The 12,593-nt window shown below is 34.0% G+C and overlaps 2 protein-coding genes across 2 annotated transcripts; both read right to left on the reverse strand.

Annotated features, from left to right (window-relative positions):
• Positions 1 to 1,210: 1,210 nt before the first annotated feature.
• Positions 1,211 to 6,325, reverse strand: LOC110992000 (dynein regulatory complex protein 9-like). The gene is made up of 9 exons (XM_022257616.2): positions 6,204 to 6,325; positions 5,489 to 5,568; positions 5,319 to 5,389; positions 4,264 to 4,432; positions 3,206 to 3,352; positions 2,644 to 2,749; positions 2,179 to 2,373; positions 1,781 to 1,912; positions 1,211 to 1,531 (listed from the first exon to the last, which is right to left on the reverse strand). Exons 1-9 carry the CDS (start codon positions 6,285 to 6,287, stop codon positions 1,337 to 1,339), a joined length of 1,179 nt encoding a protein of 392 aa, XP_022113308.2. The 5' UTR covers positions 6,288 to 6,325; the 3' UTR covers positions 1,211 to 1,336.
• A 641-nt stretch (positions 6,326 to 6,966) lies between these two features.
• Positions 6,967 to 12,553, reverse strand: LOC110992015 (dynein regulatory complex protein 9-like). Its single transcript, XM_022257643.2, has 10 exons — positions 12,426 to 12,553; positions 12,155 to 12,157; positions 11,852 to 11,892; positions 11,715 to 11,785; positions 10,750 to 10,918; positions 9,863 to 10,009; positions 9,202 to 9,307; positions 8,398 to 8,592; positions 7,907 to 8,038; positions 6,967 to 7,268 (listed from the first exon to the last, which is right to left on the reverse strand). Exons 1-10 carry the CDS (start codon positions 12,507 to 12,509, stop codon positions 7,071 to 7,073), a joined length of 1,146 nt encoding a protein of 381 aa, XP_022113335.2. The 5' UTR covers positions 12,510 to 12,553; the 3' UTR covers positions 6,967 to 7,070.
• Positions 12,554 to 12,593: the final 40 nt, after the last annotated feature.

A 12,593-nucleotide genomic window follows, 5' to 3' on the forward strand; every position in this document is an offset into this window, starting at 1 on the left:
AAATAATACTATTATCCTGCAATATTTTACCAAAATCCTATCCATACTCACCAAAGATAAATTTAATGCATATATATAAGTGGTAATCATATTCAGTAAGACGAAATACTATTGTTTTTATTTTAGGCTATGAGAGAAAAAAAAGCCTATCAGACGCCATAAACGGCAGTCATTGCCGCTCATGGACACTCATTTTAGTGGGTGTGTTCCCTGCCTTCGAGGGAGAAGTAGACGCTTTTTAAACAATTGGAGGTCGTATCACACAGTCCACTAGTTTGCAAAAGAAAATACCTGGTGTCGCAATGACCGTGAAAGGATATTTGTTTTAGCCACCAAGGTCATATGGATGAAATTTGGAGTAAGCCCGGCTTCTACGGTAATGAAATAAGGCAGCACTGATGAACCCAAACGACTCTTCAGAATACTCTCCCTATTACATTTAGTAGAATGTGCGGGGCAACATCCTTTAAAATCCTTAGTTTCAGGACAGTTGATCCAATGTTGAAACTCAGCTCCTGGTTATAATCCTTAACACTCTCCATCTGGCCTGATCTGGCCAATAATAATCAATTTGTGAGAACAAGGAGATATTGTGTGACTGTGCGAAAGAACGCCGTCAACTTTGGGCCTGAGGATTGAGGAGCAGTGGAGGGTTTCGTCAAGATGTTAATCTTCACCAGCGAGTGTTAATTTCCCACACAGAATTAAAAGTCTATGGGTTCACAAACATGATTTTAAAACACGACCGGGTCGAGGGTTGACGTCGCTCAAGTCACTAGGACAACACGGCTAATTATAAAATGTATATAAATACATACATAGTTAAATTTCTGTGTAAACAAACTAACCGTGGATTTACACTGAATCTCACTCAATCCTCTCATTATAAAATGAAAAACGTGTGTGCCTGACATCTTTAAAACTACTAGTTATTAGAATCATGTTTTTTTATTAATGTTAAGTTACCTCCGATGGGATACAGGCGATTTATTGCCGACTGCAAGTTGCAGATATCGCCAGCAAATTTTTGTTTTAGCGGTGGTATTTTATTTGGTAAAAAAGAAGACAACGTAGCTCTAATAATAAGTATATTCGTAATGTAAATAATATTCTAGGTACCTTTAATAAGTACATGTACAATGAAGTAACGATATAAAGCTATTATTTATTTTAAGAAAAAAAAACTAAAAAGAAAAACTTCTAAGGCTTACAAAATGAGCAATTCTACAAATTGAGCATAATATTTAAAAAGTAAAAATAACTAATAAATAGAGAACGCCACTAAAATTATGCCATTAAGAACATTCCATTTCATCGATATTACAAAATATCAAAGTTATTTTTTAGGTTTGGGACCTTTCGGTTTCTTAGCTACTTTAAATGGTCCTAGTTCACGACGCACGAGCAGGCCTCTCCACCACGCTTGCACAATAATGGCAGACTTCGTCATCTTCTCACGGTAAAGTCTAGCTTTCTCACGCTCTTCTTTAAAGTAGTTCCAATCCTTCATTTGCTTGTCATGAGTCTCAATCTGTTATCGTACCGGGAAAAAAAAACGAATGTATTAATTAAATGATTCCAGGATAGCTTGTTTCTTGTTTAAAATTTAACTAAAATTGGTTTTTTACTTAATATTGAGTAGATCGTTTGCAGAGATGTTCATGATATCAGTGCTGTCGGTACATAATTGTACACAAAATTATTATATATGATTAACTTCACGAGGTTGTCAAAATGTGTCTATACTTACTCCAACACTCACAAAAATAATTAAAATTACCGTTTCCTCGAGTCCGACGCGCCGATCGTGTTCATTTTGGTATTCGTTTTTCTTCAACTGTATTTTAAGATCTATGTGCTCCATATCTCTGTCATATTTATTCATCCAGTCTTCTACCTTTTGTAAGGTTTCCTGTATTTCAAATTTAGTTTAATTACATTTTCATACAAGGACCATTGTCGACCAACGATTGTATGTTCAACCGGTCGCAGTTTTCAGTTTCGTCGCTATATTATGTATAATTTAATAATAATTGTTAGGATAACATTTGGTAAATTATATTTGTGTAATATTTAGATGAATCATAGAAAAGTTAAAATTAAGAAAACTAAAAGGAACCTCTTGCTTCATAACTGGCTATATACAAAAAAACACTTTAAAAAATAAAAGATTATTACGTTTATAATAATATTAATTAAAAGTTCCACTTCAGTGTGAACTCGTTGTTCGTGGTCTGACCTCTGCTTATAATACTCTATGGTTCGGGATGGACTCTCTTCATTGTCTATGATTGTTTGAAAATGTTGCTCCGTACGGGCGCGCTGCCAACTGTCCACGTATCGACTCTCAGTTTCTGCATTAAGTGCTGCATCCTATAACAGCATTTAGATTTTGTATTGTTGTATTATTTTTTATCAGTACATATAAGAGAGATTAAATTTGTGCTAAAAATCAAGAAGAAGGTTATTTGGTACTGGGCTACGCTATACGCAGCTCTGGGTTCTCTATCATGAACTGGGTTCGATTTCCGATACAATAGTTGCTTCGGTTTTGGCAATTGAATAAAAAATATTTTCTTTTATATTTCATGTCGCATTTGAGGTGATAACGACTTCAAAAGATCAAACAATAAAAATACTCACTTCCACAAAATTCTTCAACCTTTCGATAATAGCATCTGTATCATAAATTACCGACTTAATATGGTTACGTTGCTGCCGTAATTGTTTGTTGAGGTCATGGCGTAAGCTGAGAAAAGTAAATTAAAGTTAATGGTCAGTTCTGATATTAACATCATCAACGCCACAGTGTTATTATTGTAGCTGCAATAGCTACAATTGTAGCTGTAGGCGACATTGCTTGCTTGCGGATACAAGCTGTAAATAATAATAATTTATGATTTGTAGGTGATTAAATTAGTTAACGTTATTTCATTGATACGAATAAAATTTTCTTAAAAGAACAGTTACTTAAATACGTTTTCGTTAACATACGAGCGTGTTCTGAAAACCAACCCTAAAGATTTTATAATTTATACACCTTATTATAGACTCAAGTACAGAGGGCTTGAATGTTAAGAAGTTAAAAGCTATAACTTTATACCGTTTGGTCACATGAAAATTAGCATTAGTGACTCACGCCTGTCGCAAAATATTTAAAAACCAAAGAGAATAGAGATTAAAAAGATAAATAATAATATCAAACCCTTTATTCTTAACTTCATCGTCGGCCACCTTGAGTCTGTATTCATCAGTCGCGACTAACATATTTACGAATTCCTCTAATACAGCATAACGGTTGTGTAGCGTCAAATCTTTATAAGTATCTCTTAACACTGTTGTAAAATATTTTCTAAGGAGACAAGTACAATTACAATTACGTGGATAAATGTATCTTTCGCAGCCAAATAGTTTAATTAGCCGTTCAATTAACAGCCTAGTCTCTTTACTAAACAGCGCTGTTCGACTAGCGGCCTGAATGATATTCAGCCATTTGAACAAACAGATAAGCAAATGACTTGGATCGACGACGTTACATTACTTGCCTATCCTGTTCAGTTCAATTTGAAACTGTCAGTCAACAAAGCGCGGGAAAATAACAAATTTGATGATGTTTTGCAAAGTTTATTGAAAAATGGAAAGAGTGTAGTGGCATTAAGAGTTAGAGGAAGTACACAAATACGTTACATTTAAAAAAAATGATTTCTTATGTCAGATATTTCAGCTTATTTATTTGTCACAATCGTACAAATAGCCTAAGCAGTTCAATGAATGTTACAATCACTACCGCTGAATAACTTTCAGGCCGTTATTTAAATGGCGTTGTTTAGTTAAAGAACTAGGCTGATAATTGAATGGCGTATTAAGCTAACTGACTGCGACATATCAATAGAATTATGAAAAATAAAATGTTACATCAGACTTAAAATAATTTATGGTTAACGCTTGTGTGTTTACTCTTTTATGGTAGCCTTAACCTTAAATAGTTTTTTTTTTTAGATAGAACAGGGGGCAAACGGGCAGGAGGCTCACCTGATGTTAAGTGATACCGCCGCCCATGGACACCCTCAATGCCAGAGAGCTCGCAAGTGCGTTGCCGGCCTTTTAAGAATTGGTACGCTCCTTTCTTGAAGGACCCTAAGTTCTGTGTGCAATAGCTACTTAATAAATATACAACTGCATTTCATTTGAAATCGCTCGATACTGAAAAGTATAAGATCTACGGGTAAAATTATATAATAAGAAATAAATAGTGATATTAACCTATCAGAATCCAATTTGTTCAACTTATATTCATTGCAAACCAAGTTATTCGGATCTATAGATTCCAGTTCATCAGTCACTTTGGGCTGAGCCACTCCATACTTCAGAGGAACCAGCAATTTCATGTCTAACTTAGTTTTAATAATTCGGAGTTCATTATTGCATTCAACTACAAGAAATTATATTTTCGTTACTTAATATTCCTTTTTTATATAAAACATGGGGGCAAACAGGCAGGAAGCTCACTGATTGAGTGATAACATGGTCACTCTTACGTCAAAGAGGCGACGTTGCCTATTAAGAGGCCTATTAAGAATTGGTACGTCCTTTTTTTGAAGGAGGGTCCTTCAAAAAAAATCAAATTGGTTCGATAATACTTCAACAGTGTGCGTAGATGTGAAACAACGGAGTGAAAATTCGTATTCTGCCTCAACGTCTGATGACGAACGAAACAATTTAGGAATTATGACGATGCGTGGGTAAATTTCAATAAAAATTTAAGCAATTTCATTTATTTTGACTTTGTTCTTTTGTTTATGTATAAATAATAAATACATGATATGCAGTTTTGCACAGCTTCCGCTCATTTTTTTCCTTACAACGGTTGCTTGGAAGAGGTCGCTCAAAAGCGATAAGGCCGCCAATAGCCTTAGCTATTATGTATTTATTATAATGTGTACTAATTTTGGCAATGAAGTGATAACTAAAATAAACCTTTTTTAACTAACCACGATTGTCATACAGCCCGAAACGAGATATGTAAACAATGCAATTAATTTGCGTTATAGGTACATATATGTTGAAGAAGTTGTATTTAATATAAAGCGCGTACTCGTTGATGCCAACCACATACTTATATATAAAGTACTATTGTAGGGCAAGTCTAAATTTCAAAGATTCTATAATAGGCTAACAAAGTAGCGACGATATAAAGACATAATTTCGATGTAGTTCTTTGAATATCAGAAGCGCTGATGTGATATAATTATTAGAACTATTGATATATGACAACATCTCTATCTTATTTTAATACATAATAGAAATAAAAAAAATACCAAGAATCCGCATCTGCGTCAGTGCATCTTCTAAAATAGTAGCAAAGAAAGAAGCCTGAAGGTATGATAAACTAAAAAAAGGAGATTTTTAGCATAAGCTATATGGTATATTATACACCAAAGAACAACAAAAAAGCTTTAACTTCACGCATTCAAAAATCATATATTACCAGAAAATCTTATTTTTGTTTTCTGTATCAAAATTATTCATGGATATCTCCTCCAAAAGCACTTCTTGGTTCAAAGTATTCTGAAAACGTAACATTTTGTTTCATACAATCTTATACCATAACTACATAGTATAAAACAAAGTCGCTTTCTCTGTCCCTATATCCCTTTGTATGCTTAAATCTTTGAAACTACGCCGGATTTTGATGCGGTTTTTTTTTAATAGTTAGAGGAAGGATTCAAGAAGAAGGTTTATATGTATAATAACATCCATTAAAAAGTGGAGAAGTACTGTTATTTTTGAGGTTTCTAATGTGATATCGTAAATAATTATCTTTTTTCCGCTTACATTGCAAACGCAGGCTGAACCCTACGAGTTTTATCAAAATAATGTACTAAGTATTGTACACATTGAAAAGGTCTACAGAAAAGTCCGTGATTTTTACGACAAATAATGGCTAATTTTCGAAGCGATTTTAACCAATATAGCATTAATCCTTAACCAATTAAATACCTTGAATACATTGTTCATTTAATATAGATCTATACAGCACATTACAGCTTATTTAACAGCGATCGAACGCGTATATTATCGGAGCCTTCCAGCGACGGAAATAACAATACATAATAAAAACCTGCTTTTCATCAGCATTGCACCCGTGCGAAGCTGGGGTGGGTCACTAGTTTAGTATAAAGTGTAAAAAGCTATTAACTCACATAATTTTGACCAATTTTTGTATCGTAATCTATTTCGCAGCGCCAACTATCATGGACCAGGCTCATTAGTCTCGGATTTGGCATGATTGTATTATTTAAAAAATAACGATGAAAACGCTATACAAAATCACATAAACATGAGCTGATAATATCTATCAGATGACATGACATGACATGTCCTAGTATTTATTTATTTTCGGCCAATGATTAGGTCTGCCACTGAGATTTATGAATTTTTATTATCTATGTAGCATATTTTTATGCGCATATATGGTCGTTCAACCATACGCGCACACACGCGAGCTTCAAAAACTAATATGGTCAGCATCGACATGTATTCTGATGAAGAAATATTGCTATTTGCATTACTAATTCGTCGTCGACTAAGAATACGAAAAAGATGTTGGGTGCCATCGATGGTTGCATGAAGACAATGAACCTGTTACTTTAATACACTCTACCCAGAATCGCGAACTTATATGAGCTTAGGCCTTAGAAGCGCATCAACGCTCGTACAAGTTGCACGTATGCCAAAAGGATTGTACATGCGATTCCAACGCGGACGAGATAATACGTGCGTAAAAAACGCTAGTCTTAAACCGCCCTTACTCATTCGTTTTTATAATACTATTAATAAATAATCTCTAAAACCAATAAATTATCGTCGCCTGAGGTGTTGATTTAAATATAAAAATTATTAAAAATAAAAGTTTTGGTAAATTATTTATTAAAACAGTAACAATAATTATAAATTCATTTCAAAATAAAAAAATTAAACAATGTAAGTATACATATAAAAGAATACAAAATAGTATGCTATTATCATCAAGTATAACAACACAAACATAGCAGGCTCAACATCATTTCTCACTTTTTCTTCTTATCACCTTTTGTTGGCCGCTTTATGGGTTTATATGGCCCCAGTTCTAATCGCACCAGTAACCCACGCCACCAGGCTTGAATTGCCAAAGCTGCGTTTGTCATCTTCTCTCTGTACAGGCGATCAGCTTCACGCTTGTCCTTAAAGGATATCCAGTTCTTCAGTTCCTCCTCTCGGAGCTTCAGCTGTAGGGTTTGATAAATATATTAAAAGTATGAAATATGGTCAGAATAAGAAACATATATATACATGTCTTGTTTATGGATGTTTTTATAAGTTTTCCGGAAAATTGAAAAATTATGTAAAATTTCGAAATAGATGAAGCAAGGTGTTAATTCGATTTCTATTGCTTATACATATTCATTTCGCTATTTAGAACATGTAGCTATATTACCCCAGAGACTATTCGGTTCTCCGGAATGAAAACATTTTAGGTTTTTCTGATAAGGTTTCTCTATATAAACCTCAGAGTTTAAGTCATAAGTTTTTAATTAACAAGATCAAAATAGGGGTTGATCGTAGAGGGGTAAAATTAAGGGGTTGTATGTATTTTTGTATGCTGTATTTAAAAAAAAATTTGAGTTGGACCCTTAACATTAGGCCGGACGAAAAATACATGTCCGATTCGCAGACCTAACCGATCTGCACACAAAATTCCACGGAAATTGGCAAATCATTTGGGAGGTGATTAATTTTAAACACTATAATTGTATATATTAGATATATAACATATGGCAGTAGCCTTTCACGGCTTTGTATGTCTGGACGTTTATTTTTCTTTATAGAGCAATTTAATATAGGTTTCTTAATTTTGAAGAAATACCTTTTCCTCAAGCGCAAATCTCCTTTCTTCTGTTGTTTCATGCTTAGTCTTCGTCCTTTGTATCTTTAAATCTATTTTCTCCATGTCTTTTTCATACTTCATCATCCATTCTTCTACTTTTTCTAAAATTTCCTAAAATCCAATTTAAAAAAAAAGAAATGAATATCGCGCATATATAATTTGCTCGAACGGTGAAGTAAAACATGTTTCCTCAACATGTCTTAGACCCAAAAAGACGACGACGTGTGTCAGGCACTGGAGGCTGATCACCTACTTGCCAATTAGATTTAAAAATGATCATGAAACAGATTCAGAAATCTGAGGCCAAGGCCTAAAGAGGCTGTAGCCACTGATTTATTATTTTAAATATCGCGCATTTTTAAGTTTAGCATGGTATTTAAAAAATATTTTGTAGCATTGTAACTAAATCAGATGACTTCTAAAGAATTAAAGAATTTATTTTACATTCCATGTTTTTTTGATGCACTTACATTGATAAGAATGTTCATAAGCAGTTCAACTTCGCTGTGAACTCGATGTTCTTGCTCTGTTTTTTGCTTGTAGAAGTCAATATTTTTAGCATGAGGCGTCTCTATGTGTGATATTTTTTGAGAATTCTGCTCGCATCGAGCGTTTTGCCAATTACCTATGTAACGGCAACGAATTTCAACATCCAGAGCTGCATCCTGTAAAATAAGAAATGTTGAAATAGTTTATATATTTTAAACTATATTTGCTTTAATTTATGTATTGCCTATTAATAACACATTTATATAGTATTTATTTTCTTTATTTAGATATAATTTAATAGTAATAATTAAAAATTAATAAATAGAAATAAAACAATTTTAAAAAGTTTGGTCGCTGTATATTTTTAACGCTGGCAGCATTTCCTCGCTGTATTGTGATACTTATTCGTTAGGCGAGGAAAAACACATACTCTGTGGTCATCGGTACTTAATTAGCACCTGTGCACTTGAAACACAGGGCCCAAAAGTCTCTACTCCAAAGGAACAAAATCAAAGGTGAAGGCAAGCAAAATGAGCGAATTGAGCAGCTTATATGTTTCACTTGCTCTTCGTCATTAGGTTAGGTAAGTTTAGACAAAAGCTAACGACCGTAAAATCGACGCTTTAAAGAAAAATCAAGGGCGAGGTTTAAGAAGTTACACAACGATTTTTTTCCCGATCCGATCGCAACAATATGCTTAGATGCGCTTAAAATTCGAAAGTGTCTGTAGTTTTCAGGAGCATTCACTTGTTTTACATACAAACCCGAAAACTAAAAAAAAATACCTGAACTCTATTTTTAAGGTTCTCTACATTCATATTGCAGTCGTAAGTAACAGATTTTATATGGTTCCTTTGCTGCCGCAACTGGCGCTGAGTCTCACGGCGTAATCTGCAAAAATAAATACGCTTAGCCAAGCTCAACGATTACATTATATCTAAACTTTATTAGTCCAAATATAATGACACTCTTGGAGACAGTGAAAAGTGTTGGACTAATGGTTCTAGCGTGTATCTCTCATCCCTGAGGTCGTATGTTCGACCACGGAGTGGCACCAATGTACTTTCTGACTATGTGTGTATATTACATTCGCTCGTACGTTGAAGGAAAACATACTGAGGAAACCGGCATGCCTTAGACCCAAAAAAGTCGATGGTCTGTGTCAGGTCACCTACTTGTCCATTAAATAAATGTACACGAAACAGGTACAGAAGTCTGAGGCTAAGATGTAGAAGGTTGGCGGTACGATTAGATGATCCAGGTATGGCACAAGATTTGTCATATATAATAAAAAATAATAGATAAAATATATCAGTCGACGTCAGAAGGCGACACCGTCCGCCGTTACTTCATTTCGATTCCGGCCAGATCGCATGAACGCATTGTGCCAATTATTACTTTAGAAGCTGAGAAAAAAAAGTTGTTTTTATAGTATTAAGATCTTACAGTTTATTTTTCGCTTCGTCTTCGATAAGCTCTTCAGAGTGCTGGCGTCTGCGTGTTACCGTAGTGACATAGTCGGAAAGTGCGTAGAATCGACGGTGTTTTGAAAGATCCAAGTATGTTTCACATAGAATATTGACAAGGAGCTTTCTGTACAACCAGGGCCAGAATGTAATTAATATTACAGCAGAAAAAAGTGAAGTAATTTGTAAAAGTTAGTTTTAGCATGATAAAAATAAATAAGTATAGACATTTTATTCGTACAGGGGAATCTGGAATTAACGAATTTTCAACTTACAAAAACTTCGAGATACGTATTATGACTTAACTGCTAAAATTTCGACTGACAGAGGCGCGATTTCTAAGTGTATTTTTCGATTTGTAAAGTCGAATTTGAATAACACTTCAACTAAGGCAAAAACAATATATTAGAAGTCATTTTGGATTTTATAGCTATTATTTGGAGAATCCCAAGGAAGACGTCATCATATTTTACTAACGACTCACAGTATCCTTTTTGAAATTCGACTTATAGAGTATAGCTAAATATGTATTATAAATACTTCGTAAGGAAATAACTTTTTTTTGTAACACAAAGTCCAAATAATTCGAGATGCCGCGTATTGATCGTTTCATCGGAAGGAAATGGCAATCTTTTATGGATTACCAGGATCCAGTTATCGAGATTCCACTGTATTTAAAACTCTGTGGTTAATAACAGTCGTGGTCGTGACATAACTTTACAAAGGAAAAATGAAAATTTTTCTAACCATCTAACCATTCAACCAAGTGCACAACGAACACGAATCTGATCTTAAATATTGATTCATTTCATTGTGATTTTTTTCGTTTTAAACGTAACGCAAATGAAAACCAAAATTCAAACTTGCCTATCATTATCCAGCTTGTCCAACTTATAATCCAAACAGTCAAGTTTCTTTGTATCGATACCTTCCAATTCGTCACAGATTTTCTTCTTTTCGACGCCATACTTATCGGCGAGCAATTTCTGCATTTCAACCATTGTTTTTGTTAAACGTATTTCTGTATTACATTGCTCTGAAAATCATAGATTAAACATACATCTGAGTGGTATGGATATCCTCCATGTGCGCTTCACTTCAACCTAAAGGTACGTGAACTATATAAGTCAGCCTGACAGGAAAACTAGCCAGACCGAAAACCTCAATAGGAGTGGTCGAGAACTTTTAGGTATATGTTGTTGTTGGATAACTAGCGGATTTGTAACAAAGTCAAACTCAAAATAACATACATTCTTATAGGTAACCAAGTACACTTATGAACGCCAACAGAAAAGATGATACATTGATGTTTACATTTACAGTTCGCAAGTCAAGAGCGTAGAGCGGGCAAAAAATCTCCGCGACTCTTTTAATCGCTAATGTCGAGTTATAAAAATTGTTTGTAAGGCAGAGCAGCCATAAATACTGTAGCAAATGCTAGTTCTCTATTCAATATATCGTTAACGGCCGGAATAACTTCGATAGCGCGTTTCACGTCAAACGTCACGTAACGCAACGATTTGTAAGTGTAGATTGTGTTGAAGTGCAAATTCTAAAACGCTCAGGGCTGCTAGGCTTTAAATCTGGTACCAACGCGAGCCAATGTTGAGTTTTCACCAACTAGTTTAGCATCCGATTTAAAACCAAATGACGTTCGTTGGTCGGGCGGTTGGTTGGTTAGGTGTGCAATGTTCCTTAGTATCCTAGTGCTAAACATTATTTCACCGAACCAGAATTGTAGTATTGAGGGAAAAAAAATAGGCACAGATGTTCCTAAAGTGGTCTTAGAACGCCAGTACGTTCGCAGTTTTCCGAAATTTATAAACACTTACCCAGTATGCGGATTTGTGTAATACAGTCTTCTAAAGCCGTGGCAAACAGCGATGCCTTAAAGTACGGTAGGCTAAAATAAATAAATAATTTAAAACAGAAATTATATTATAAATATTGTTTGTTGGTAACATCTTACCTGAACTTGTCATAAAACACATCCTTAATATCATCGATAGTCTGTAACATTAATTATCTATATACCTAGTGATTGGTTATAACCTTATTTTTCAAATTATTCAAATATACTACAAAGCTTTGAAATGTGTTCTTTCTCTACAACGTCTTCGAAAATGGCATCTACCACGTTATAATAAACTAAGTAGTTGGTGTTTCAAAAGCAAACATTTTATTTTTAAAATAGGTTTTTTTTATTTTGTATCCAGAATCTCTGATCCAATTAAAAATTTTCATCTGTAGTAAACATTTTGTTTTCACTTACACCCTGTAAATAATGTTTAAAATATTAAATGTGTGTTATTCATGATTTGTTTGACATTATTAATAAGAGGCGAAATGGCGAGATCTGCCGGTCCTTTTTGGGATAAATAAACAGCTTCGAAATACACATGATATAATGAGCATAATGTTACTCAGATTGTGGTGTATAAGTAGTGGTTCATTTAAAAATCTCATTATTAAATATTGGAGGTGTTTTCAATTTAGAGCACTCTTTTCACTTCAAACAAAAAGTAGATCAAATAATATCTTACCTTAGAATTTCCTCTTGATGATATATCGCTTGCTCTACCCCAAGACACGCTATTAATTGTTATACTAGATGTTATATTCAACATAACGATAAAAATCTCAAAAATAAAAAAAACTGTAAATAGCTATATAAAGTAGGTATAAAACTCGAATATATTTTGTTGACAAAT

This window comes from Pieris rapae, chromosome 1 (assembly GCF_905147795.1).
Source record: "Pieris rapae chromosome 1, ilPieRapa1.1, whole genome shotgun sequence".
Taxonomy (NCBI): Eukaryota; Metazoa; Arthropoda; class Insecta; order Lepidoptera; family Pieridae; genus Pieris; species Pieris rapae.